The following is a 27,051-nucleotide window of genomic DNA, read 5'->3' on the forward strand; positions in this document are numbered from 1 at the left end:
CTTATTTTGAAGGCAGAAGATTAACCGTGGAAACAATAAAATAGTAAAGCGGAAATTGACGAGCTTTATCCTCTGGGTCATGGCTGTAATTATGTTTCCTGTACGAATGTTAAACTGGGCCAAATGAGGGACTTTTCACACTATAGACCAGACCAGACTGTATTTCACCTTTCAGCTATCTCTTTCCCCGTACTGCAAACAAAGTGTTCCCTCCCTTCCTGTCTCTCTCATCCTCTCCATCCTCTTCCTCTCAGACGGGGGAGATGGTTTATCTCCATACAGCTAGGATTCCATCCCCATCTGCTGTCAGTCTGCCAGATATCTGCCTGTTGTCAGTCTGAATTAACAGCTGGGTGTCACACCAGCATCGTCCGCTCCACTCAAACCTCAATGCCCTGCTGGATTTACAGAGCACGACAGACTGCGATAAGTGTTGTTGGATCCTCATACCCATGTCTGTTCAGAAGAGGGTAGGGATTGTATATTCATGATCTTAAATTATATATATGTAGCCATATGGGATACTCAAGTGGGTACAACAGACGCCTCAGGAAAATGTTTCTTGCTTGCGGTTAATGAAGAATGAGGAAGTTGCTCATGGAATAAAGTTGATCATAGAAACCTGATGATAGACACGACCACTTCTATGTCACCCTTTCCCTTTTTTAATATGCTAATTTCAGTGTCAAACTCTACAAAGTGGTACGTTGCGCGCCACGACCTTTTGGATACAACTACATTTTGCATTGTGAAGCTCACTCTGAGATGCATTTATGTAGAGTGGCTCCGGCTTGTACATAAAAGGGTTCTGGTTCATCTGCTGCCCTTTGTCATTCCCTCCATCTGGTACACTGTTGTAAAAGATTAATGTGAGCAAAAACTATAAATGTTTACCCGCCTCTTTACGACCATCCAAACTCTTTTTGTTTGGATTTGTTTGGATTATGCATGTAGGGTAATAATTGATGCTATAATTTGACTCTTTTTTGTTTGAAAAGTTCAGTAGCTGGCTCGGAAATCTTGCTTTCTAAGCACAGAGTGACAGACTGAGAGATTTAAAATAATTGAGTCTCTCGCTTTAATCATGCAAGTCATCAATTGTCTTGGTTATATTTAGCACGCCTTTCAGGTCTTAACTCACTGAAGCTGCATTTCTGTTAGCTGTGTGACTATTTATAAAACTGCCAGAGAGATGGATCTGATGTTGAATCAAAGTTACAGCCATACATAATAATACCACCGACAAATGGTCATAACATCCGTTTTTCAAATACACTGATGCTTCTCTCAATCGTCGTGTGCTTTGTTTATGTACGAGCAACTCTGTCTTCAAGTTACAATATGAGAAAGCCTGTCAACGATGAGTTTCTACTACCTTCTTGTGTTTTTGCTGCTAATTAAGACAAATATGGTGTTGATGGTATGTTGTCAGCCCCTGACTTGAAGGCTTTCCAGCCTGTAATGCAATACTGAGGGTGCTAAAACCCAGTGGCACTACAAAATATACAGATATTTTCCAGGTAGTGGTTTTCTCCCAGTAGTCCCCAGCTGTTTTAGCACATGTCAGCATATCATGGTGATGCAAAGACGCTGCAGGGGCATTTAATGATGCCCCTGTGCTGATGAGGGTTTAATGATAATGGTGTGTGGTTTCTGATAAATGGAATATCTATCCGGTGCTTTTGTAATGTGCGCTTGAATGATCGGAGGGAAAAGGAGAAATGAATGTCTGTGGTTGATGCTCTGCTGTGGAAACTCCACACTTTATAATGTATAAGCCGACAAAAAAGAAGGAGAATTGGTGCCAACTGTGGAGCTGTGTGTTGCATTTCTATCAGAGATAAAGCTCTAAGCAAACACTCATGATTTATGGAATAACATTGAAAACACCCTCTCTTAACATACAGATCACTTGTTTGATTTATGGAATCTATATCGGACTAAATGGTCGGTGGTAAACTGTGCTAATAAAGTGAGTTTCGGTCGGTTTACCCACCGGAGTTGGAGATAAATGATGTTCCTAAAAATAATCATTGCTGCCTCAGGTGTACAACATTAAAAGATCAGACATTTACCCCATTTTGCCATGGTCTCCTTCTCCTGTGCTTGGCCTTGTTCCCTCTATTCCTATGAGAAAACTGTAACAGCAAGTTGACTGGAATAAGGGACTGCAGGGAAGGACACTGACTGCTAAGATGGCCAAGCCACACAAGCCTACATTTAGATCCAGCCCTCCCAGAAAGCTCCTACTGGGCTGTAGAATGATAGTGTAGCTGTTGTTAATGGACAAACGCTATAACTGAACATCTGTTAGCATGCAGCTGATGAGACCGGCATTTAAAAGGTCTAACTGCAAAGTGAGGACTAAAGCACCAGTAATATGAATAACAAGCATGAGACTTCATGTAGCCTAATAAAGCAATCAATACATGTGAAGGTTGCAGAACATTAATCTTTTGCTTTCAACCAATCTGAATTTCTTTCCTTCTTTTTTATGGAAATGCAGTAGCATATCTGAAATTACTGTTCCTCATTCCCATACTGCGATGTTTCTCCGCTGGCCTTGTGCTCTCCAAATCAGTAATTATAGTAGGCTATGTTTAGATAAACTCAACCTGAATTTTCCTGGTATGCTCTCTCAATTTGACGTCCCACTCTCAAGCTTTTAGACCGCTCCACTTGCAAGTTACCTAAATGTTTATACAATGGCATCTTACATCTTGCACATCAGTTTAATTGTAACGTAGAGCCGCTGAAATAGTTTTAAAATGTATTTTGTAGCTCTGAATGGAGCTTTTTTAAAGTCTGAGAAAATGACCCTGATGATCTCATCATGTGGTGATAATGATGTCATCAGGGTTATCTAAAATTGGGCTTGAGACTTCAAATTTTGAACAGACGGTCTGTGCTAAGACCTTACGGGTGGAGATTGAAATGGGAATTGCAGTGTTTTGTAGTTCCTTACTAAGTATTACAACTCGGAATATCTCAGCTAATCCTGCTGCATCAATGTTGACCATTCTCTTTTAATCTCCTGTGAGTCCCCCAATTTAATGAAAGTGCAATGCTAAAATGCTACAGAATCCCTTTTAATAGCTTCTTCTAAGCTATACATGCAGCCACAATAACATCATACATCATTTTCCAATAATATGCTATAACTATATAATTAGAGATAAAGCTTAGCCTATGAAGTCAACATGCCTTGACATTAGGCTATTATCATTCATACAGCCCTTACCACATATAGCCTCATAATAATGGCCAATTTGCAAAATAGGCCTCCGGTTTTAAATTGATCATAAACATAATAACACACAGTTGTGCAGTGATTAGCTAATAAAAAAGGGAAAGTAACTCCAGCCATGAACCACGTGAAAGACTATCCCAGACTCACGTCACACCCAGCTCCCTAAAAGTGACACATCTGCCTTTAAAAAACAAAGAAATGAGATTGTGCGTCAAAAAAGTGATTTTGGGTATACGAAATGGCACGTGCAAAGGCTCTTAAAGAAGCATACAAAGAGTCCCCTGTATGACCAATGGTACCACGACGTCAGTGTCTCTGGCACTGAGCTGAGTCGGTCGGAGCCAGCAGCAGCGTCACTCCCTGACGGCGGCGGCATCAGAGCAGCACGGACGGCCATCCGCGCAGCAGCGAGTCGCTCCGGAACTCGGCGGAGGAAGACGGCTCGCGCCTTCGGGACTGACTGCACGGCTACTTTCCGCCTTTGTTGCTCAGGTAAAAAAAAAAACCCGAAGTCGCTTTACGTGAAAACGCTTTTTATTAATCTCAAGGTGAGTTTTCTGTGTAGTTCACTCGCTACAGGGAACGTGGGTACCAAAAAACGTTGCGAGTACAATGACTTGCAAGCTTCCTGTTGTACTGAAGCCATAAACTGTGTGTTGCTCAGGCAACGTCCCACCTGCTGCTGCTGCTGCGACTGTTTCTTACTCCTGTCAACCAAAAAACCAATATGGATATATGGAAACAAAGCGTCTGTGTTCATTCAGCCATTCATTGGTTGGGAATCTAAGAGTGCGTGGTATGTGTTTTACTTGTGCTGTTTTCTCCTAGCTAAAGGTTTCCGCAAGACTTGAATCGATCATTTATTACACTTAGAAGACATTATACTGTGCTCATTTAAAGCATTTCCCTCTGCACTTGTACTACCTCCATATTGCTCCACAATGAGCTTCTTCAGAAGCTTTGGCAGACAGTAGAGAAGGTCGTTGCCTGTTTTGATTGTTTTTCCAGTCAAGTGCTCACATGTGTCTGTGGCTCCAGGTGATAACTCAACGCAGCAAATGCTTCTCATTTCCTTTTGTAACTGTCTGTCTGTTTATTTTCATAGTGTCTAAGTAACACCCAGGACCACAAAAGGCTTGCAGCGAACACAAGATGGTGATTACCAGCGTGACATCCCTCAGAAGGACTTCACTGGCCACGGACACGGAGAACAGATGTTTGCAGTAAAGGTGCCTTGTGCATTCATACAGTAGTTTTCTATTCTGGGGCTTAGATAGCTGCTCTGGTTAGGCATACCTGCTTGCCAACGCTAGGCCCGTGATGCAAAGAAATTCCATTATGCCTCATCTCCTGTCTGCTGTGACGGAGAGGAGGAAATCACCAAAACATGCTGTCGTGAGGCCGGGAAGAAGGGAGAATTATGAGTCAGAATGGAGAAGAAAGGAAAACTGTCACTCGTCAAATCCGCCTCTAAGCTTGGTAGACAGCTTGCACACTTATTTTAAGAGCAAGACCATATCTTTTTTCAGCTGGCATGGAAACTATGGAACCATGTAGAGCCATTGCTTCTTTTTGCTGTTCCATAAATTATTACTGAAACCTTTTACCTTTTTTTTTCTTCTTTTAACTTCTACGTCTGTATAAATTCCAGGGATTAGAGTGAACGCTTTTTTTGAGTGAGTGCAAAGTGCAGCGGGGTGCATCCAAGGCGAGCTGTGTTCATTGTGTTTTAGTTTACACACACCTCCTTATCTCAGCTGTCAAGAGGGAGGATTCTTTTCTACAGTAACTTACCCAGAGCGATAGAGATAGTGGTGGGAAAGGAGGGGTGGGAGGAGTGAGAAGAACAGAGAATGACTGTGAGAGAGAGAGAGAGTTTAACTCAGACACTGAGTGACTCTTGTATCCAAGGACGAAGGTAGCAACGCGTCCAAACGCCACTCTTCGCCCACATACCGCCAAGAAGAAATGAGGCGGTAGGCACATAGGCGGCGACTCAGAGGCGCTCGTGTAGACTCAGCAACCTGCCGTTCCTTCTTCCCAGAGCCTTTGGAGTTTGTCTCGCCTGTCTGGAGTGCATCTGAGCAGATCATGACTGCAGTTAGTGTGAACTACAAAGAACGTTCGGCTTGAATAGGAGTTTCTTATTTTTCCTTTTTGCTCCAAAACAAAACAAAAGCGAGTTTTCTCTTTACTTCACCAGTGTCATTGCACCTAAACTGGCCCACGTTTGTGTATGTTTTTGGCAGAGGAGCAGACTGGAGAGGAGGTAGTAACAGGTGCTGCGTGCCAAGGTGGAGTTGGAGGTGTGGAGGAGAGCTGAAGATCATGGGTAAATCAAACAGCAAGCTCAAGCCAGAGGTGGTGGAGGAGTTGACGAGGAAAACCTACTGTGAGTACCTTCACGTCTTTCTCTCTTGTGCTTGTCTTTGTAGAGATGCAAACTCCTTTTTAAGCTAGCCTGTATGAGAATAAAGGAACATTCTGGTCAAAGGTAAAAGACTATACACTACTGTTTTCCATACAGGCTGTACAGTAAGCAGCCCTGCCTGCTGGGATGTGTCGGGATTCTCCAACCGTTTCTCATTAATCGACAAAACGGGGCTACAACTAAATGTCAGCTGGGAATCGGCTCCTCGTTTGATTTAAATTTACATTGAAATGTTGTGTAGCAAATGGCGATTGGTTAAGCTCTTACACAAGTGGCAATCAGCATCTGTAAATCACGCTGAAAGGATTTATAAATATGGAGATTCTGAGTTTGTATTAGCTATCGAGCTGGAGGATGTGGTTTTATATGCAGGTCATGGACCTCCTGTGTATTTTCATATGAATACAGAGATAAATATAAAGAGTCTAAATTAAAAAATGGTGGCATTAGGTCTCCCACATTGCAAGTACATGGGTTTGTGTTGTTCCTGTTGACTTATTAGGACATTGCAAATTAACAGTATTTGCTTTTCTCACCTTGCTAGCACTAAATTATTTATTGACAATCTCCTGTTGAACAAAATAAATAAATATATTTTTCAACCAAATTTGAGCAGAAATCACATTTTATATTAATACTTGTGTCATTTCTGTAGCACAGCGCTATTATTATTATTATTATTATTATTATTATTATTATTATTATTATTATTATTATTATTATTATTATATTATTATTATTATCATTAAGCAGTACAGTGTGCAGGTGTGGGTGGGAGTTGACATCCATTGGCTGCTTAATGACAGTGTTATTTGGGTGGTGGGTCTCTCCACAGCAGAACCTTGGAAAGCTGTTGTGGCAGGAAATTGCTGTGGAGGAAGATTGGGCTTCGTGCTGGGCTGCTTGCTGCTGTCCTCTTTCTCTCTCTCTCTCTCTCTCTCTCCCTCTCTTACCCTTTCGCCCTGTCTCCTTCGCTTTATCCCCTAATTGCCCTCTTTGAGCTGGGAATGGAATAGTATAATTAGGATCTTATCTGGTTAGCATCGCTGAGAGGGGCACCAAGTGTTCTCTCCCAGCGTGATCAGTCCCCCTTTCTCTGCTCACTCGAGACTCTATCATTTCTGCTTTTGCCTGTTGCCTCTTTCTTCTGCTCTCCCATGAGAAGCTTTGTCTGCCATTTTAGTCTATGCTCCCCATTTGGTTCTTGACAGATTTGGGGACTTAGTCAATTTCTCTGTGCCTATGTGTCTTTTTTTTAATTCCGTGGCAGAAGAGGTAGAGTGTTTTCTTTCTCCCCTCTGTGTTGAAACGCAACTAACAAGGCCAGGCCAGGCCAGGCCAGAAATAAGACCTGTTCATTTAAAAGACGATGTCTGTCTTCCGCTAACGTGTTCATCTTCATAAGAAAATGATTATGACCTTTAAATAAAACACAACAGTGAGCTGTGCCAAGGCTCAGGCTATCCAGTGTTTCCCTGTTATTAGTGAGAACGGTGGAAAATGGTTGCAGGAACCCCACCTGTACTTTTTTTTTTTAAAAGGAGCTTAATTCAAACCAAATGACTGTTCTGGCACCCCATGGAAACACCGACACTCCATTTAAAATGTCTGCAGGATGTAGGCCAGGCCCATGTAATGGCATGATGATTTTGTAAGTTGTCAAAGCCATGAAGAGGCTCACAGTGACAGAGTGCAAGCGGGATGTGTTTATAGCAGATCCTGCAGGGTCAACCAGCAGAGTGGGCCCGGCACTCTCCTGCAATGGGCTGATTATTACCCATCGCCTCTGACTGAACTTACGTAATAAAATGTTTTAATTTGTAGCCATTTTTAGGCCAATTTAATGGTAGCTTGGCTTGGCTGACAGTCGTGACATTGACCCTGACATGTACTGTACAGGAAAGGGTCACGTGATGGGCATCCCGGTGAAATGCTGAGCAGAACAAACCTCCTTATCGACACCCTCTGTATGATTCTGCTCCAGCGCTGCAGTCGTCACATTATGGAATACGGATGTAGAGATCTCAGTGTTGAACATATGTTTTTATTTGCTCACCAGTCTCTAATATAATAGTTTAATTCTCCCAAAATGTTTTATTTGAGGCAAGTGAAAGTCTGGGCATGAAACTCTTGGTTGTACACGTTTGCAGTGACTATGAGTTGCTTAGGTTTAAACATTACTGTTGAAGACATTATTGATTAACTAACTAGCTGTTTGTTGTATTTATAAGGCTATTGCTTTGCCCCTCAGGCCCAACCTAAGTGGTACAGTAGCAGACAGCATTTAATCCTCAGACTTACAGTGGCATGAAGTCAGAAAGTCTCTCTCAATGGATCCCCCGCTCAAACTAATGCTGTTGATTTACAGCCCCTGTTTTCATTAGCAACCCCGGGGTCCAAAAGGCAGAGGATTGCAGTAGTTACTTGAGAGAATGTGAAGAGACAAGCGAAAGCCATGAGGGATTGGTTGATTTAGATGCTGGCAGATAATGATATTTGTGTGGGCATTAAAACGCAGCCTGCCTCCTGAACTACTCTCCTTCTTAAATCTGTGGTTGACCTTCCTTCCCTCAGCCTTGTTTGTCTTTTTGTGGCTCCCTAGGGTTTACTCCCACTTGTCCTCTACCATCCCATCTCCTCTGATAGTATGCTACAAAATCAATGCATTCTACTCTCAAGTAAACGAGGCTATTTTTCCAATAATTGCACGGTTGGTTATAAGTCAGACGATATGTGAAAGGTTTGGGCCAAAAATGATTAGCGATGCTGCTACTTGGCTCCTCTGTTGTATCTTAACAGCATGTTTGCTTCCCACACTTTTCCTCTAAGCTAACGTCACTCTTTATTTCTCCTACAGTTACAGAGAAAGAGGTGCAGCAGTGGTAAGTGTGTGCATTACTTTTCATTCCTGATGTGAAGCTAGTCGTATATTAGCGACTGTGTTTTTTATTGGCATAGCTCGGTGTAACGGGGAGGGGTCTTGTCTCGACCCACTTGCTAAAACCCACTTTGATATATTTTGCCCAGGATTTAGTTTTGTTTGTCCACGGATAGTGTATTTACATTTGGTTTGATGGTTGATTTGAAGCCATCTCCCTCACTCTACCCTGAAGACAGATGAGTTCTTAAAATAGAATGACTTTGAAGCCTCACTGAGACTGAACGACTTTGAAGGCAAACAACACTACAAACATTTCCATGATGCATTCCTCAACCACCTTTTTGTGTTGTTGTTGCTTTATTAGCAAAACGGATGTTTGATGACAGAAGAATGGCTGGGGCGTAAGGTTTCCCTTTCAGGCACTTAATCACTACATGGTCACAGAGCCCCCACAGAGCTGCTGATTAGTAATCCTCCCTGTTGGATTCTTTACCTGTTATTCAGTGTAACCTGCACCGCCATCGTCTCGCCGAGGTCTCGCCTTTTTCTGATCCCAGCCGTGTTTTTAACATGCACTTTGCATACATCAAAATGAAACATATTTATCAAAGCGAGACACCTCGGGCCAGGATAAGTCCCAGAACTGTGGTGATCATTACTGCTTAAGGTTTACCTTTCTGAATGCTTCTCTGAAGGACCAATTTGATAGCTGCTGGCACAGCGAACAAGAGACAATGCATCTTCATTTGCAGAGATGATTCAAGCATGAGCCTAGTCATCACTTTTGTTTGCTGTGCATGCTGCTCTTAGGCTATTGTCTCACTTGAAAAACAATGAAAAATAAAGAATGGCGTACATCAGAAGAGAGAGCACTGTAATAAAGTGATCACTCTTCCATGTCCACATTTCAGCTTTCGGTTTTGCATTTCACAACCTAATTCTGCATGCATGAAAAGAGCTCTGTCTCCGGATCCAGTCGCTGCTCATGTCCCGTGTTAGGGGGTTTGCGGGGGGGGGCACATTCACAGCCACACAGCAACAGCATTAGATATCATTGGGCATTGGCAGGTCAAGAACCTCAGAGCTTGCTTGTCTCTGGGGCTGACTGAGTGCACTGTGGCGGAATACCCCCCCCCCCCCCCCCACACACACACACACACACCCCACCCCCCAGGCTGTGCAGCCGGCTCGCTCACCATCACTCTCGCTGTCTTTCACAGCAAAGTTTGCATGAGTCCTCACTTGAAGATCAGCAGCAATCAACACGGCTGAGTGTGAGGGATGAGAGGGAGTTTTACCAGGGGAAACGCCAGATGGCGTGTAATTAGAGCACAGGCGCAGGCATAGAAGAATTAGTGGGGTTAGATAAATGCCTGTGTTGTGCATTAAATTTGTTCCCCTTCCTAATTCTGCTCTAAGGGACAGCATTAGTATGCTCAAGGCTCACCTGAAATCAATAACAAAATGCCATAGCGCATGGGATGTTCCTGCCAGCTATGCTGTGCAACTCTTTAGCACACCGCCACGGTAGATGCCAAGGAGAAGGAGCCAGTGCCAGTGATAAATACTTAATCTTCATGCTGGCCCCCCAGCGTGGTCTGATGCACAATGTCACGTCTGCTATGTCCCTGCAAGTACAGTGTGCAGTTCCACTATTGCACTACTTCAAGTACATTCTGACGGTGACACTGGTGCTAAGACACGTACACAAAGTCACATCTCTCGTACATGATGTGCTCTTGGCAAATGAAGGGGATTCTGATTATGACACTGACAAAGAGCTGACACTGGGCAAACATGTTAACACTGGTACAGCACCTTTGTACTGTACCCATGTACTGTGGATGTGTGTTCTGCTTATGTAACTCCACTGCTAGCCTCACATATGTGTGTTACTGTAAGACTAATTAAGCACATTCACGTGACTATCGACAGGCTGAAGAGGGAGCGTAAGAATAAAGAAAAACAAGACAATGTCTCTGGTTCTTCAGCATCACTTTTCATTCCCTCCATTGTGAGTCTGACAGTTATAAAGTGCGAAACTAACATGATGAATTACTCCTTTTATTCACTGCTCTATTATTTTAAAGGGGTACTCCACTGTTTTAGTATTGCACCATAAAGTTGAGTGACTCATAAGGAACAGTTTTTAAAAAGTGGTCAAAATCTATGCAGCACAGATATATATATATATATATATTAAATACATATATATAATATATATAATAATTCATATATATATAAATATATATATTTATTATATATAATAAAAAATACATATATATATATTAAATATATATATTTTATTATATATATAATAAAAAAAACATATATATATTAAATATATATATATATTATATATATATATATATAAAATATATATATTTATATATATAAATATAAATATAATAAAAAAATATATATATTAAATATATATATATAAAATATATATATTTATATATATATAAATATATATATATATATATATTAAATGATGCAAATAATTGGTATTTTTAATATAAATACTTAATAGATACAGTGTTCTGTCTTGCATTAAATCAAGTGCTACTGACTGCACTACATATGTGCTCTACACTAAAACATGTATTCCCACACTATGCTATGCAGTATGTTACAGTACCATTCTGCCTTTTATGTTAATTGCCGGATATAATTCCGTAGTCACACAATAAAAATGACTGAAGATTTTGGTTTTGTATTATGTTATGCATTGTGTGCTCTGCACTTTGAATACGGATTAGATTGTATTATACGTTATAGTGAGCTAGGCTTTAATTTGCCTGCATATCTTCAAATAAATCAAATGTGAGAGTTGCATGGTTCTGCTTTCTTCTGGCTGAACTTTTCCTCAGCTGCTCCTCAAAGCGTCTCTTTAACTATATGTAGCTGGCTTCATTATCTCCCAGGCAGATTAAAAGTAAAGAGTTTTAAGAGGAGTGAAGAGCCAGAGTGTGAGTGGAAAAGATCTGTCCTGGCCTTCATTCTTCAGCAGCACACTCTCCCCCCCCCCTCTCTCTCTCTGGCCGTAATTACAGCCCCGTCTTATTCTGAATCAGACGAACATGCAGTGCTCCCTTGTGCGTCATTTTTGCTGTTGATCAAGAGCAAAAGCTTTTTACCATTCTTTTTATAACTAGAGTGTTATTTCCCTGCTATTTCCTCATTCTCCTACTTTTCATCTAGCATTTATTTGTGTAAAGGCGAACACTCTCCTCCTCGCTTCTTGACACGTTACAGTCTAGTTAGACTTTGAGGCTGCGGTTTTTCCTTTTTATGAAGACACACAAGGAAACCGCCTCCCCCTGAGTGACTGCGCTTGAAATTGCTTACGAGATGCTTCTATATTTAGGCTAATAGAGATATTAAGTCGCTCTCCTAGATATGTCATTTCCAGGGGCGAGAGGAAGCTCTCAGACTTATCTATCAGCCACGCATGTTATCAAAAGAGGACTATAGAGTAATTTGATTAGAGTTAACCACTCTGAGCTCAATATTGCATTAGAGCGATCGTCTTATCTGTGAATGAGACAAATAGCTTTGCACGTTACCTTTTTGATCTTGCAGAATCAGTAATGCCTGCAGCAGCAGAGAGGAGGAGGTGGCTTCAGTCTGTCATCACTGTCGCCCAGTCTTTGTCTTGATTGTATATTCTCATCACATGATATTTGAACTCTTGACATAACTTCCGTCTGTGTATCTTTATTTTTCAGGTACAAAGGCTTCATTAAAGATTGTCCGAGCGGGCAGCTGGACGCTCTGGGCTTTCAGAAGATATACAAGCAGTTCTTTCCGTTTGGAGACCCCACAAAGTTCGCCTCCTTTGTCTTCAACGTATTTGATGAAAATAAGGTTTGTGATGAATTTCCTATGATGATGATAGAATGATTAGTTCAGAATGACAATGAAATAGTTTGACAGTTTGTCCAGGGTTGCTGCTAGATGAGGAACATGATGTTTACAGTGAATAGAGCTAATCCAAGGGTGTCAAACATGCGGCCCAGGGTCCAAAACCGGCCCAACCCGGCCCAATCCGGCCCGCGGGATGATTTTGCAAAGTGTAAAAATGAGATGTTTTGATCATAAAGTAAAATACTGTTCCAGATACCTGTGACAAAATGTTTTGTGCCTTTGTAGACACACTGTGATCTGTAAATGCACATGTGTAAATGATGAACTGAGGCTTAATATTGTTGAAATTGCTCCTTTTCTTCTTAAGAAAGTTCAGATTGTTCATAATGTTTTGTAAAAAGATCAAATTTGAACATTTTCAGGATGAACTTGTTCTTTTTTGCACTAAAATGAAGGAAACATTTGTAACATTTGTTGTTATTTACAGGTTATTATGCTGTGATGTTACTGCTCCGGCCCACTTGAGATCAAATTGTGCTGCATGTGGCCCCTGAACTAAAATGAGTTTGACACCCCTGAGCTAATCTGAATCCTTCTTTAAACTGGAGCTTTCATAGAATAATGACAGTAGAATAGAATCCTATTCATGTATTTTCCTGCTACTTTAGTGTTAGAAATTCGATGTTCGGTGTTTTCAGTATCTTATAATTGCCCTATTTGTGTTCTTTGTATTTTTCGCTAACTGTAAGGTTGGTACAAACAGAATGAAGGACATTCACATCTACCTACCACATCTTTTAAATCAATACATCTCTGCTCTAACATTGTCAGTCAGTATTTCAACAGCACAGAGGATTCTGTCCTTTAAAGAAACAAAGATGAGTCATTGCATTAATAGTAACACATTATCGTAACTCTTCATGTTGTGCCAGAACTCAGTTTCCACGAGCGGCAATTTGTTTTTCAAAAGGTGTATGTGTACGTTTGTTGTTTTTTTATCACTCTCTGTTACGTGGGCTGCATCCTCTATTTGAGGACGTGATGAGAAAGCACATTTCAACAAGGCCAAATTGTCTATAAGCAACATTTTCCTGCAGTAATCCACATCATCTCTGCTGTAGATTATTCAAAGTGTGTTCAGGAAGGCAAACTGTCGATGAACAGCTCCTGGGATGCTGGCGAGCCCCCCCCCCCCGGAGGTTTATTGACTCAGTGAAGAGGCTTTGTGTCGGGAAGATCAGACAACCCGTCCGTCTGATGTTTATCTGTGACCTTCATTAGCGCGAGGCACCCCATAGTTAGAGTATGCATTGATCTTAACAGTATTTATGACTTATGTAATCAGCAATGCATGACTTCAGCATTGTCTGGCCGGTCAGATGTCTGGTAGAGATGTCTGCTGAGCTGACCCCGGGGCCCCCGAAGAGCACATGGCTGTCTTGTGAAAGTAGAGCCGGGGCTGAACTCGGTTGCAGGTAGGCAGCTAGTTTTGAAACACGAATTTGTTGCAACACAATCCTTTTAATATCTGCTGAGAGTATGAACTGACCGATGCCCGAAGGCTCCGCTAACAGAACATCGATTTTACATGCAAGCTGTTGTTTTCACTTGTCTTTTATGCAGAGCCTTTTTAAAGGGCTTAATTTGAGTACGTCTACATGCAGTTGCTTGAGGATGGAGGTCATAACTTGAGTGAGTCTGAATATTAGGCGTTTTGAGCCACTTTTAAGCTTTCGTCTTACATTTGATTATTATCCATGTTAGCAGACGCTTCTCTCCGCTGCAGTGTGCAGAGTGTGGCCTGGCAGAGGAACGCCGAAGGCCACAATTTTGAGAGGGTAATTGGAAATTTCCAGCTTTTGTGGTAATATCCAGAGCATGGGATTCTAACAAAGCTCAGAGGGATTAAGCGTCAGAATATTTTCTACCTTGTCGCACAGAATTATCTGCCGTGCCCACTCATGGTGCGGAGTCACTGGGAAATATCGTCGGCCCCAAATATACGGCGGTTGTTTGTGTGCTGTAACTTTTAAGACAATGAGCCAGTCGCATCCATCCTGCTAATGACCAGAGGTGACATGTTTGTGCCTCAGGAGAGAGCCAGGTGCACGGCAAAAATAGCAGCTGACTTAGAGCAAACGTCTGGCCCTGTTTTCAGCAGAATACAACAAGGACATCATGGAAGTACAGCGAGTGTGAAGCAAGATGCTCCTCTCTCTCTCTCTCTCTCTCTCTCTCTCTCTCTCTCTCTCTCTCTCTGTCTGTCTGTCTGTCTGTCTCTCTCTCTGTCTCTCTCTGTGTCTCTGTCTCTCTCTCTGTCTCTCTCTGTGTCTCTGTCTCTGTCTCTCTCTCTCTCTGTCTCTCTGTCTGTCTCTCTCTCTCTCTGTCTGTCTCTCTCTCTCTGTCTCTCTCTCTCTCTCTGTCTCTCTGTCTGTCTCTCTCTCTCTCTGTCTGTCTCTCTCTCTCTGTCTCTCTCTCTCTGTCTGTCTCTCTCTCTCTCTGTCTGTCTCTCTCTCTCTCTGTCTCTCTCTCTGTCTCTCTCTCTGTCTCTCTCTGTCTGTCTCTCTGTCTGTCTGTCTCGCTCTCTCTCTCTCTCTCTCTCTCTCTCTCTGTGTCTCTCTCTCTCTCTCTCTCTGTCTCTCTCTCTCTCTCTCTCTCTCTCTCTCTCTCTCTCTCTCTCTCTCTCTCTCTCTCTCTCTCTCTCTCTTTAACATCATCTTCTCTCCCTTTTGCCACCCTGCAGGATGGACGCATCGAGTTCTCTGAGTTCATCCAGGCCTTGTCAGTGACTTCCCGGGGGACTCTTGATGAGAAGTTGAGATGTAAGCAGATGCAGTCTCCTCCCCTGTGTTTAGACATTTAAATGACCGCCCATGTGAATATGAAAGAGGACCGGCGGTTTCTTTAGAGAACAGCAAATAGGAGATACTGGGGGTCGTGACCCAATACGTCGAACAACCGTTTTTGGAAATTAAACACTGTAGAAAACTTGCAACTTTATCTGTAACCACAAACTGGAAACGTGCTTGTTTGTACTTTCCACTTCAAAAGACAGCATGAAACACTTTGTGCTTTATATTTAGTTTTTTTTACATTTTGAAGTCACGGTCGCTCACAGTTCTTATCTCAGTTCCTCACCTTTCTCTGTTCACAGGGGCTTTTAAACTCTATGACCTTGACAATGACGGCTACATCACCCGAGACGAGATGTTGAACATCGTAGATGCCATTTATCAGATGGTGGTAAGTTTCACCAGACATCAGACGTATACTGTACAGGTGACTTGTTTGAATGGTACTAAATGTAGTGATTTGATATCTTAGGGGAACACTGTGGAGCTGCCAGAAGAAGAAAACACACCAGAGAAACGAGTGGACCGTATTTTTGCCATGATGGACAAGGTCAGTATTTAAATTATCCAAATAATCTCAGAAGACTGACGAGATACACGGTGATGACGCAATAGCTGCGCTACCATTTGATGTTCCTTTCGACACCGTGACGTCACATTTTGCCTCACACTGATACGAGTGCACTAATTGGTTTACCGTTAAGAGGACTGAATCTGCCTTAGTTGCTACCCTCGGGGCTTTGACATGGACACTGTTAAGTTTAGAGCCGTTGGCTGTCGCCATCACAGCGTCACTAACGCCGCCTGCAGTCTATAAACATCATATATAGTCTCCTCCTCGGTGCTAATGCCCCTCAGCCCCAAGAATCTACTCCACTTTAGTGAAAGATGAGATGCAGCGTGCTTTAGTGTGTGTGTGTGTGTGTGTGTGTGTGTGTGTGTGTGTGTGTGTGTGTGTGTGTGTGTGTGTGTGTGTGTGTGTGTGTGTGTGTCAGCCCACTACTGCCAAGATCAGCCTTTTGGACTAGCTGTGCAGCAGCACTTATAGTGATTTGTATTGGCAGAGAGTGGCTACCATCCAAGTCCACTGAACCACAGATCCGTCCAACAGCAGAGAACAGGAGCAACATCAGCACAAGAGCCTGTTTTGCCCCCTGCTGGTAGCTCCTGGTAAAAGCATTAAGGGGCTTCACTTCTATTTTGTGTCGTGTTCCTCTTCCAGAATGCCGACGGCAAGCTGACGCTGCAGGAGTTTCAGGAGGGTTCAAAGGCAGACCCTTCCATCGTTCAGGCTTTGTCTCTCTATGATGGACTTGTGTAGGAATGTAAGGTGAGTGGGTGTTAATGAGCTAGTACCTGCACACTTCTTTTTATCCCAGGATGTGCTTTAGTTCTATTATAATACTTTATAATTCCTAATTCAGCAGAGAGAAGAATAAAAGAGAGGAAATGTAGTCTGTGGGCTGAATCTAAAGTGAAGAAGCCACTTCCTGCTCTCAGTTTGTTCCTATGAATTATTGAAATGGCCCACTTGTTTGCTGGCAATCAAATACTCTTGCAGTGCTGAGTGAAGAGCGAGACAGCCCTCTGCTCTTGCTGCTTAATGTAATGCACTGGCCGCTGCCAATTGTTGCTGACATCCTGCTCAGTGTTTTGTCAACTGCGAAGTGAGCTCGTCGAGACACATTTTGGTAATGCAGTAGGTCTGTTTGGTGATTCATCTTGCACGCCCTGAACACGCCCATGATTCACGACACCTCTTACTGTCTTCTATTCAACGCCGATCATTGTCACAACTTCTCAGATGGATCCGACTCAGCATCCACAGCACCATCACACCTGCGACGGGAGGGAAAGCCACGTTTAACTCGCTCGCCCAGAAGTGGACCGCAAACTTTTTCGTCGCACAGCGTGCAACAGCATCCGTGTCAAGTCGCCGTTCGTCTACATTTCCAGTTCGGATTGTAAACAAATGTTTCCTCTGATGTGACGGCGAAAAGTCAAACGTCAGCAAAACCCTCAGTCATTTATCTGTGCTTCTACAGCTCTGTGGCACCGCCTACACCCTTCAGTGTTGTGGACTGTAAGAGCATTTCTGCAAACGCAGTGTTGTGATTTCCCGATGGACTGTCCATGGAACTGACCCCCCCCCCCCCCCTCCTTCGAGATGTTAGTGTGAGTCTTGTTCCCATACTGTAAACCAGGGGATGCACGTGAAGCACTCAGAGGACATGTGCCGCTGCTTCGCCGCCACATGGAGAGACTCCAACCCTCTGGAAACATGTGTTCCTTGGTGATAATGTGAGCACTCACTAAAAGCCACAGAGCAGTATAGTGGACATTATATAATGTAATTCATCTTCTGCTTTTGCTGCGTTTATGGGAAGTTCCTCATAAGTATGGAATGAAGTTTTATTTTTGATCAAAGGTGTTGAAATGTATTGCTCTGTATTACTCATTGTTTCGGGATTACTTTTCTTCTCACGCTGCGAGCGTTCCTTTCCCTGAGAGAATGGGCTTTTTATTTAAAGAAGAGTGTCTATGGATTATTTTACTATGTTTGCATCCTATTGTGTTTCCACTTCCCCGTTAGCACTAGCGTCTAGTGTCTGCAGTGTTGCACATCCTGAATGACATGACCAAGCAACACAGCGAAGTCTCACAGCTTACATCTGAACTGAGGCTCATTATTTCTTTTGAGAGCGTGGTACTCCACCCTCCACCCTCCACCCTCCGCACACACAAAGCCCTGGTCATCGAGACTCAGGCGCAAACAGACATCAATTCTGGTTGTAAAGCTTTTTGCGAGCTCTGTGGTTGCAATTGTCCACTTTGTATTTGTCCTGTGCGAGGCCAGAGCATGTGATGATGCCTTTTTATTTCCATTGTTGGAATGTTTTAGTTACAGCATTAAGATGTTTTGTCAGCTTCACTGATTTCATGCCTTATGCAAATGATAATTTACTAAATGATAAATGTCATTTACCTGTTGATTAACGGTATAAGAGCACAGAATAAAATGCATTTAAGTGGCTAACTTTTCCATTACTGCTTTCTTAGTGTATGTATTTGAAATGAATGGGAAAATGTGTTTCAAAATATATATTTACAGGTTTTTGGATCGTTTGAAGGAGCATTGAAGAAAAAACTTTCCTTGTATGATCCACAATGAATCACTTCTCAAGACAATGATCTAACACTTCACCAGTTGCATTGTATTCAAAATGTAAAGCATGATCCAGTATTGCACTGAGCGACTTCACTAATAATAATAATACATGTATAATAATGTCATGTTGAGTGTGGGACGCTTTGAAACACAGAATCGTTCGTGCCAACTTGGCACCGTTTGGTAAAGTACAATGACTTTCATCAATATGGGTTAATGAGGCTCATTGGCTTCTAGAAGCTGCTCGGACCTGCTCTCTGTTCTCATTTCATCAAGAACAGATGCAAAGTGATATCAGGAGGAGGAGGAGGAGGAGGAGGAGTGTCCAGAGCTTTGAAAGCAGATTGTTCTGTCCTTTGGGTACATCTTTGATTCACTTTGTACTTTATAGACGTTTTAAATATAGCATCTGTAACTAAATGAAGTGAACAACCAACTTCTTGTCTCAGAAACATTCTGGGTTCCTTCCACTTACTTTGGAAGAAGACACTGAATTATTTACGTTCATAAGATCAGGGCTGGCTTCCTCTGTGAGGACACGATATTTAATCGCCAGACATAAAGTGCTAAGAATGATATTCAATAATCAATAACGTATTTATATTTAGTGCAGCTAATGTACACAGTAACAAAGGGAAAGTGACATTTCTGTGTGGCACGTCAAAGCTATTCCACACATTCATATGCCGAGGAGAGATTTCTCAGTGTGGGCTATGTATAAAATTAGATTGGTGTCAGCTGAATATAAACGATGGCTATTTATAATAACGAGGCTGTTACTGAGACAATGTTCTCTGCATGTCCAAAATACAGGCTCCAGACTCCGCCGGTAATGTGCGCAAAGCTGTTAAAAAGCGCGTCTCTAGGGGCCCACCTCGATTACGGAGAAAATTGAATTGAAGGGGGAATGTTGGATAGGGTTAAAGCGGCGTGGAAGTCACAGTGGGGTCGAGGTACACACACACACACACTCACAAAAAAAAACAACCTCGGGAACCTTTTAATACCCATCTCCGCCCCCGTTTGAAGCGTCAGAGCACCAGCTCTCCAGGGGCTCTCCAACACAGAGCTAGTCCACACGCTCCTCCAAACTTTACGCACGGATGTACTCCCGTGGAAGTATTTTACTCTGGATTTTGATGTGTTTCAGCTGAGCCGGATTGTTTCAGATATCTTTTCTACCGATTGGAAGCAGTCCCAGACTTTGAAAAGCTTTGAAATCTGAACTTTTAAAAACTTTCCTCAACTTTTTAATTTTTATGTGATTCGCACTCATTCCAGTAGACAGATGCAGTAAATCTAAAAAGTAAATAAAAAATGACCGGTGTCTTGTTAAAGTGCCTCGTCTTGGCGCTGTGTATCGGCGCACACAGGCTCTTGGCAGTCCCCCGGGCTGAGGAGGGTGATGGATCCGGTGACAGCGCCTCCACGCTGGCCTTTGTGTTCGATGTTACCGGCTCCATGTATGACGATCTGAAACAGGTGATCGATGGCGCATCGCGGATCCTGGAGAAGACCCTCAACCGGAGGACCAGACCCATCAAAAACTTTGTCCTGGTCCCCTTCCATGACCCAGGTACTTTTAGACCAAACTTTGTTTTTAAAATAATAAGCTACACAATAGGCAACTTGTTTTTTATTTGTTATTATTGTGAATGTTTTAATCTTGAGTGTTTGTGAAGTACAATTAAAATCACTGCAGCTTTTAACAAATCAGCCAACATAGTCAGATTGTTTTGCCAAGTCAAGGCAACAAAACAGCTGCAAAAAACTGCCTCTTTTCGCATTATGACAAACTCGGCTTGAAGGTCACGTTGCCTCTGATTTTGTTATTCTTCTGAAGCTGTCATTTCTTTTGCTTTACTTGAAAAGATCACAGCAAGTTGCAACACACCTCACAAGCAGTCGCGCATGTTTATAGCTGTTTCAGTAGAAGTCCCCTTGAACATGGAGCAGCATATTGAGCTCACACTGAGACATGAAGCAGGAATATGTGAGCTGTTAGAGAGCGGAGTCTGTGGGACAGGTAAGGCTCTTCACCCCCAGCATCTGTCCTCTATGGGAAAGCTGCAGCTTGAAAATAAGAGTGCTCTAATGGGGGAGGGTGTTTGAGCACTGATGAGAAGCATATGCTGTCTGCTTGTGTGTAATTAGCCCACTCACCCCCACCCACCGCACCTCCATCCAAGCCTCCGCAGAACCCTCGTAGCCCCTAGTTTTTAGCCAGTCAGGGGGGGGGGGGACCTTGTAAACTTCTAAGATTGAAAAGAAGCCGCGGTGGCGGACAAAGAGGCGTGACGGTGCTGTCAGTGTTTTACAGTCACTCATTAGGAGGAGACAAGGACTTGAAAGTCTCCACTGTTGGAAAAATAGATTGTGAATGAGTTAGAAATGTCATCATTAGTCTCACAAAGACACTTCAAAATGCTATTTGACAGTCGGAATAACATGCGCAGACACACACACACACACACACACACACACACACACACACACACACACACACAGAACTCCAGAGGCTCCACCCTACCTGATAAGGGTCTTTCTCTGTCATGACTATAATGAAAGGCTTGTGTTTATAGCCAGCCATGTTCCATAGCAAAAACAATGTCTTCTCTGTGTATCGGTTAATGTTTACTGTTCCCACGATTGGCCCCAGAAGGCATCCAAATAAATGTCAGGCCCTGACAGGTTCTTATCCATCATACTGGAGTCTGCTGCCGCTGCTGCTCGAGGAACGGCAGAAAATGCTGACAGCTGCTGAAAATTACAGTCATCCGAAGTTTGGCCAGATTGTAGCGATTTGTGTGAAGCAGAACTTGAACATTGAGATTTTTGTCAGAGCAACAAAACTATCCACTCTGATGATTTGTGTTGTTTGACATTGAATATTCATGTCTCGCACAAAAGCTACAGGGCATCACTCTGGTGCTGATAAGTGTGGCTTATTTGGGCTGTAGATGGTTATTTTCTGCTCACAGAGGCAGAACCGCTGTGAAGGAACAACTCAATCCTTTGTTCTGATTTATAGCTGTTTTTGTTTGAGGAGAAAACCAGTTAAGCCCTTATTTTCTTTGGGATGAATACGTTTTAGGCATACACTATTGTTTTTGCTACCAGATCATGTTTTATTAAAAGCTGACTTGATTTTGTTCAGTCTCTGTGATCACATACATTTCCAACCTTGCAGATATCGGACCTGTGTCCATCACCACCGACCCAAAGAAGTTCCAGCAGGATCTGCAAGAGCTGTTTGTCCAGGTGGGAACCAGAATACATGAAATGATTATTCTATAGGAGCGGGACCACCGTGTTGTTCCACACTAAGCTGTAACTGTGGACTACTATCAGCAGCAACTGTGGCCACGAGGGACCATGATGTGATGCTGGTATCACGTAGAAGTAGAGGAGAATCATACATTCAGTTATTGCAATATGTGTCTGAAGTTTGCGAACATTAGCCACCATAAGCTACACAAGACCAGGTAAGGCTAGAGTGTTAAAACCCCTGAGTGCAGTTCTTTTGTATATAAAGCCATATTGTCTTTCTTATTTCTGACTATGAATTATTTGCCATAACTTGTGTCCCTCTTTACGCTAAGAGGACGCTAGTCTGAAAGCTGAGCTACACCAGAGCTGTTTGAGTATAAAATAAGATATTTAGAGTATTTGATCATTTGTGATTCTGTCTCCCAGGGTGGGGGCGACTGCCCCGAGATGAGCATAGGAGCCATAAAGAAAGCTTTGGAGGTTTCCCTGCCTGGATCCTTCATCTACGTGTTCACTGACGCCAGAGCCAAAGACTACCGCCTGAAGAGAGATGTTCTGCAGCTGGTGCAGCTCCGGCAGTCCCAGGTACAGGATCCCACAGATCAGGCTCAGAGACGCGCTGCACATACGGCATCAGTCATCCACCTCACATTATGACAGATGTTGTCACTTTACCACAGCTGCAGTGTGTAAAAACGGTACAGAAAACAAGTATGCAAGCGTTTCACTCGTCGTGTTTAACCCTCCCCGAACTGATGCTGTTAAGGTGACCGGTCCTGTCCCACAGACCTTTGACTATCTTTGCATTTATCACACGCTGTAACAAAGGCAACATGCTGTGAAAGATCTACATTCCAATGAAGTGCCCCCTGACGCTCAGCTGAGCAGAGGAGCGTCTCTTCAAAGTGACTCTCGTCTCAGCCTCTACGTCAAGTCATGACAATGAGCATTAGCGTCACTTTGGAGCCAACTGAAAAGCAAGTCCGTAAAAGCAAACACTGAACGGTAGTAATCCTCTTAACTCCCCCCCCCCCCCTCTTTGTTCCCAGGTGGTATTTGTGTTGACCGGGGACTGTGGGGACCGCTCTCAGCCCGGCTACAGGGTGTATGAGGAGATCGCTGCCACCTCCTCTGGACAGATCTTTCACCTGGACAAGCAGCAGGTCAACGAGGTGAGAGCACGTCAGAGTGCTGCAATGACTTCCACTAAACCCCTTATTAAAGCTGTGTATTATTTAATATGACATCCATCCGACTGATTCTACTCGTATTAAGTAGAATCCAGTTGTGTTCATGAAGTGCAGGAGCAGGAGAAAAAAACACTGATGTAATAAAACCGACATTTATGCTTTTTCTTTCTGAAGCTGATATTAAACTTCCTGTTCATATGATACGGGTGAGTGACTTTCCTTTATGTCGGAAGCGGCATGTAACAGAAGCCCTGTGTAAGAAGCCAAAGACAGCAGGGCTCACTTCCCCGGCAGACGTAAAAGAAGCCAGAGTTTCCTCTGCAAGAGACACTGGTATCCTGCATGTCAACACAGGAGATGGCTGGGCAGCGTTGAGCTGGAGCCAACAGCTCTGCACACTGGTGGCCCACTGAACCTCTGAACTCTGAATGTGTCTGTGTGTGTGTGTGTGTGTGTGTGTGTGTGTGTCTGTGTGTGTGTGTGTGTGTGTGTGTGTGTGTGTGTGTGTGTGCGGGTCTGTTTCCTGTCAACTCGTGCTTGCATGTAGCTAAACATACAATGCCTGTGTGTGGGGCAGCTCGGTTCATTATCACTCCATAATCCTGCCAGCTGTTTAAGGAGTGTTTGAATATGATTTCTGCTGCTGCAGTATTTGAGAAGGAGGCCAAACTCAGTCCAGCCCTCACACCTCAACCCCACATGGCTCTGTGCTGAAGCAGCCTGTGACATGTCCTGGTGTACTGTTACATGTAAACATGTGCATACTTATAAACACATTTTTCTTGGTTCCACGTTGAATTACTGTATGTCAGTGCTTTTTAAAAACCTGTGTGATTATAGCTTTTGGTTGGCATGCTTTTACCAAATTAATGCAAATCCTTTAATCCTTAAAAACCTCAGAAGTACTACAAATTTAACCAAAAATATTCCCTCTTGATGACAGTTTAATAAAGTGCGTTGAAATCAAAAATATACAAAATCTATTTTGTGGTCTCCGGTGGGAGAGTGGAGTGAAAACAGACTGCTTATTTTCCTCTCTAATCCCAGGATATGATCTGTCACGGCTTCCCTCTTTCCAACACAGCTGCCCAGTGGAGTTCGGCTCCAAGTCTTCACACAACAACTCATTGTCAGCTCTCTGTATCGCACTCTCATCTCTCTTTTTTTAAACGTTTTGACTGGTTAGGATCAACGAGAGGATCTGCTAACATGAGCGTGGACATGAAAGCCCCGCTAATGTGCTGTCAAACTTGGACCGCGATCTGTGCTCCTCATGGTGATGATGATGCCATCCTTTAGTCATCGGTAGCCTGAAGCGCTGATTGAAAACGAGGGCTGTGATGTTTCAGCTTCCAGATAATGTCTGCTGTGATGTTGGCTTGCACACAGAAACAGGGTTTTAAATTCGCTTGAAATGAAGATGCGGTTTTGCAGCAGAGGACATGGCCATTTGTTTGGCATGTTTCTACCTAGCAAGCTGCACAGACACTCAACTCAAGTCCCTTGAAGAGTCTTTCATAACATTGCCCTTATGGTTTCCTCATTACGTGGATTCAGCGGTGATTTAAGGGGCTGGAAATGGATGTCAAACATAAAATTAAACCCAGGTAACATTTATCCTCGTCTTCCTGAGAGCGCTGTACTGTACCGTTTATAGTGTAGCTGCCTCTCCCAAATACAGGCCACTTGTGACGGGCAAAACTCAGCAGGTGTGTCAGAACTCCCACCGTGAAGAGAGCAGGGGGTCCATCTGGAACTGATTCGCTCTAATAACCTTGATTTGTAGCGGGACATCTTCCTGCAAATGTCAGCAGTTGTGGTGTTTAAGCCTGGGTAAGGACTAGGCTGACCCCTCCCCACTGGGAGATCTGGAGTCAAAACTGTTGTGGTTAACCACTGCACGGCCACATTTTCCTTTAGCAGGTAATGCACCTGGACGAGTGAGGGGAATACAGCCTCAGCTAACCCTTCCTCTCCGGCCCATCTGTCACACTTCTATGAATAGCAGAAGGGGGGGGTCCTTCCTGTAACAGCCCCGTAAGCCCGTTCAACTGAGACACGCCGGATGAGGTTTCACAGGACTTAAGATCCTCTGCATTCCTAGTGGTTGAGACAGGGAGTGGCTGCAGAACTCAGCGTGCTCCTCCAGACCTACCACGGCCCGGAAAGCAAGTCGTCCCATCTTTGCGCTCCACTTCCTTTTATGTAAGGCCTGAGTAATGCCCACTCCTCTCTGCGCTCTTGCATAAGAAACGGCCACTATCCTGGGGCATATGTAGGTCACTTCTTCACAGTTTCCTACTCTGCTGGTGATGGCTGCACATGTGGCAGACATTACAGCTGTTTCCAGTTGTAAAACGGCGAGAGGAACCAGCTGCTGTCAGCACCCAGTGGACCTGATAGACAAAAAGCGAAGGCCTGATAATTAAATTATCAAAGGCTTTCCTTGTTTGCTCGTTTTTTCGCAAATGTCTTAAAATGTGTTGCCGTTGGCTCCATCTCCAAGGGCCCGCTGAAGAAATGTTTTCAGTTTGTTTCATTACTGATGCAGCGCAGCCGTAATGCCTCTCCATTCGAGGTCAAAACAAATACGACACAGCAGTTGCTGGTTAACCATTTGGAAGACGGAAGACGTTTGGTCTATTGCGACCACTGAAATAAGACTGCAAAGTATCAGTGGGGGTTTTATGCTTCTGTTTTCATTTTAAAGAAAACAAAAGGGAAACTGTACTCTACTCAAAACCATGGTAATGATTATAGAAGGTCAAGCACCTGTCAAAACTGAGCTGGTAAGATGTTTCTCTGGAGAGCGTCTGAGCGGGACATTACAGTCTGTATGATACGATTGTTTTGCCATTAAATATAATCAAACTGACCATTATTTCGGACTTTGCGTAATCTTTGCTCTAAGTGGTGGAATGACTAATAAGTGAGCCTCCTGGAATCCCAATGTGCCTGACCTCGTCGGGCTTCTTAAGCTTAACGGATTCAACAGTAAAGAGAGAAACAGCCAGACGTCTCCGTCCATAAACGTTTCTGCACATTCGTAAGGTTGATACTGTGGAATACGCAGCTTAAGTGTAAAACAAAGGCACCACTGCTCTCTGTTCTGAGGAACAAGCCTCATGATTCATGGACGCTGTGTTGCAGGGTGGGGACTGCTGCCTGACAGACGCTCCTCTGGGAATACAAGCTTGAGAGTGCAGAAAACTGTATGTTATCAGTTTGACAGTTGAGCTGCTTCACTTTTCCTTTTGTTTAGGCAAAAAAATCCCTCTGAGGAATTCTTTTGCGATGAAAGAATAGTCCGAAGACAAAGAGCAGCCTGCTCCTCGAGCAAGGAAAGGGGTTGGGACGCAATCGTATCCTTCCTGTCCTCATCCTCTCTTTCTAAGTTGACAGTTTGACGGATCCCAGCCTCCTCCAGCATGACATATTGCTCTGTTTTTCTCCCCCTGTCAGGTTTTAAAGTGGGTAGAGGAGACAGTCCATGCCATGAAGGTCCACCTGCTGTCCTCCAACCACGACAGTGCACAGGAGAACAAGTGGGAAGTGCCGTTTGACCCCAGCCTTCGAGAGGTCACCGTGTCACTCAGTGGACCCGCACCGCAAATCGAGCTCACCGATCCCTACGGTAGACGACGCATTAATACCGTTTTCTTTCCTGCCGTATTAATTATTCATATTGTCTGTGCACCCAAACAAAGAAGAACATATTTAACTTCCTGTTCTTGTGTTCTAGGTCGTGTGGTTGGTGAAGCGCAGGGCCTGAAGGAGCTGCTGAACATTCCCAACTCCGCTCGTGTCGTCAACCTGAAGTTCCCCAGACCTGGAGCTTGGAAACTGAAGGTACTTCAGTGGTGATTAAAACATGAAAATCTTTCTCTGACTGTTTTATGATAATTGGCTAATTGAACACTATTGCTTTCTTTCTAAAGGTCAGCTGCAGTGGACGGCATACTCTGAGGGTCACAGGAGTCAGCAATCTAGACTTCCGGGCCGGCTTTTCCAGTGTATCTGTTTCAGAGTTCAACCACACGAGAGAGAGGACCAATAAAAGGTGCTGCACATGCTTCTGTCGGCTTTCTTTTGCTCCTTATTTGACTGAGAACACGTGCGGAAGACGACTTCATGTTGA

General features: G+C 43.5%; 2 protein-coding genes across 4 annotated transcripts in view; both read left to right on the forward strand.

Moving 5' to 3' along the window:
* Positions 1 to 3,566: 3,566 nt before the first annotated feature.
* On the forward strand, positions 3,567 to 18,332 carry LOC115013225 (neuronal calcium sensor 1). Of its 3 annotated transcripts, none has more exons than XM_029439321.1 (10): positions 3,567 to 3,742; positions 4,356 to 4,479; positions 5,500 to 5,642; positions 8,539 to 8,563; positions 12,294 to 12,432; positions 15,176 to 15,254; positions 15,587 to 15,675; positions 15,757 to 15,834; positions 16,507 to 16,614; positions 17,089 to 18,332. In XM_029439321.1, exons 3-9 carry the CDS (start codon positions 5,579 to 5,581, stop codon positions 16,603 to 16,605), a joined length of 573 nt encoding a protein of 190 aa, XP_029295181.1. In that variant the 5' UTR covers positions 3,567 to 3,742; positions 4,356 to 4,479; positions 5,500 to 5,578; the 3' UTR covers positions 16,606 to 16,614; positions 17,089 to 18,332. The 3 variants fall into 3 exon arrangements, with proteins under 3 accessions (XP_029295181.1, XP_029295184.1, XP_029295182.1); XM_029439324.1 differs by lacking the exon at positions 3,567 to 3,742 and adding an exon at positions 4,021 to 4,039; XM_029439322.1 differs by lacking the exon at positions 3,567 to 3,742 and adding an exon at positions 4,026 to 4,046.
* Positions 18,333 to 19,770: 1,438 nt separating this feature from the next.
* The window catches only part of hmcn2 (hemicentin 2), a 40,929-nt gene continuing 33,648 nt past the window's right edge, over positions 19,771 to 27,051 (forward strand). Inside the window, 8 exon segments of the mRNA XM_029439320.1 lie at positions 19,771 to 20,029; positions 21,644 to 21,714; positions 22,150 to 22,308; positions 22,773 to 22,895; positions 26,376 to 26,547; positions 26,656 to 26,762; positions 26,852 to 26,962; positions 26,964 to 26,973. Coding sequence (XP_029295180.1) covers positions 19,771 to 20,029; positions 21,644 to 21,714; positions 22,150 to 22,308; positions 22,773 to 22,895; positions 26,376 to 26,547; positions 26,656 to 26,762; positions 26,852 to 26,962; positions 26,964 to 26,973 — 1,012 coding nt within the window.

The sequence above is a fragment of the Cottoperca gobio genome, chromosome 9 (assembly GCF_900634415.1).
Source record: "Cottoperca gobio chromosome 9, fCotGob3.1, whole genome shotgun sequence".
In the NCBI taxonomy this organism is placed as follows: domain Eukaryota; kingdom Metazoa; phylum Chordata; class Actinopteri; order Perciformes; family Bovichtidae; genus Cottoperca; species Cottoperca gobio.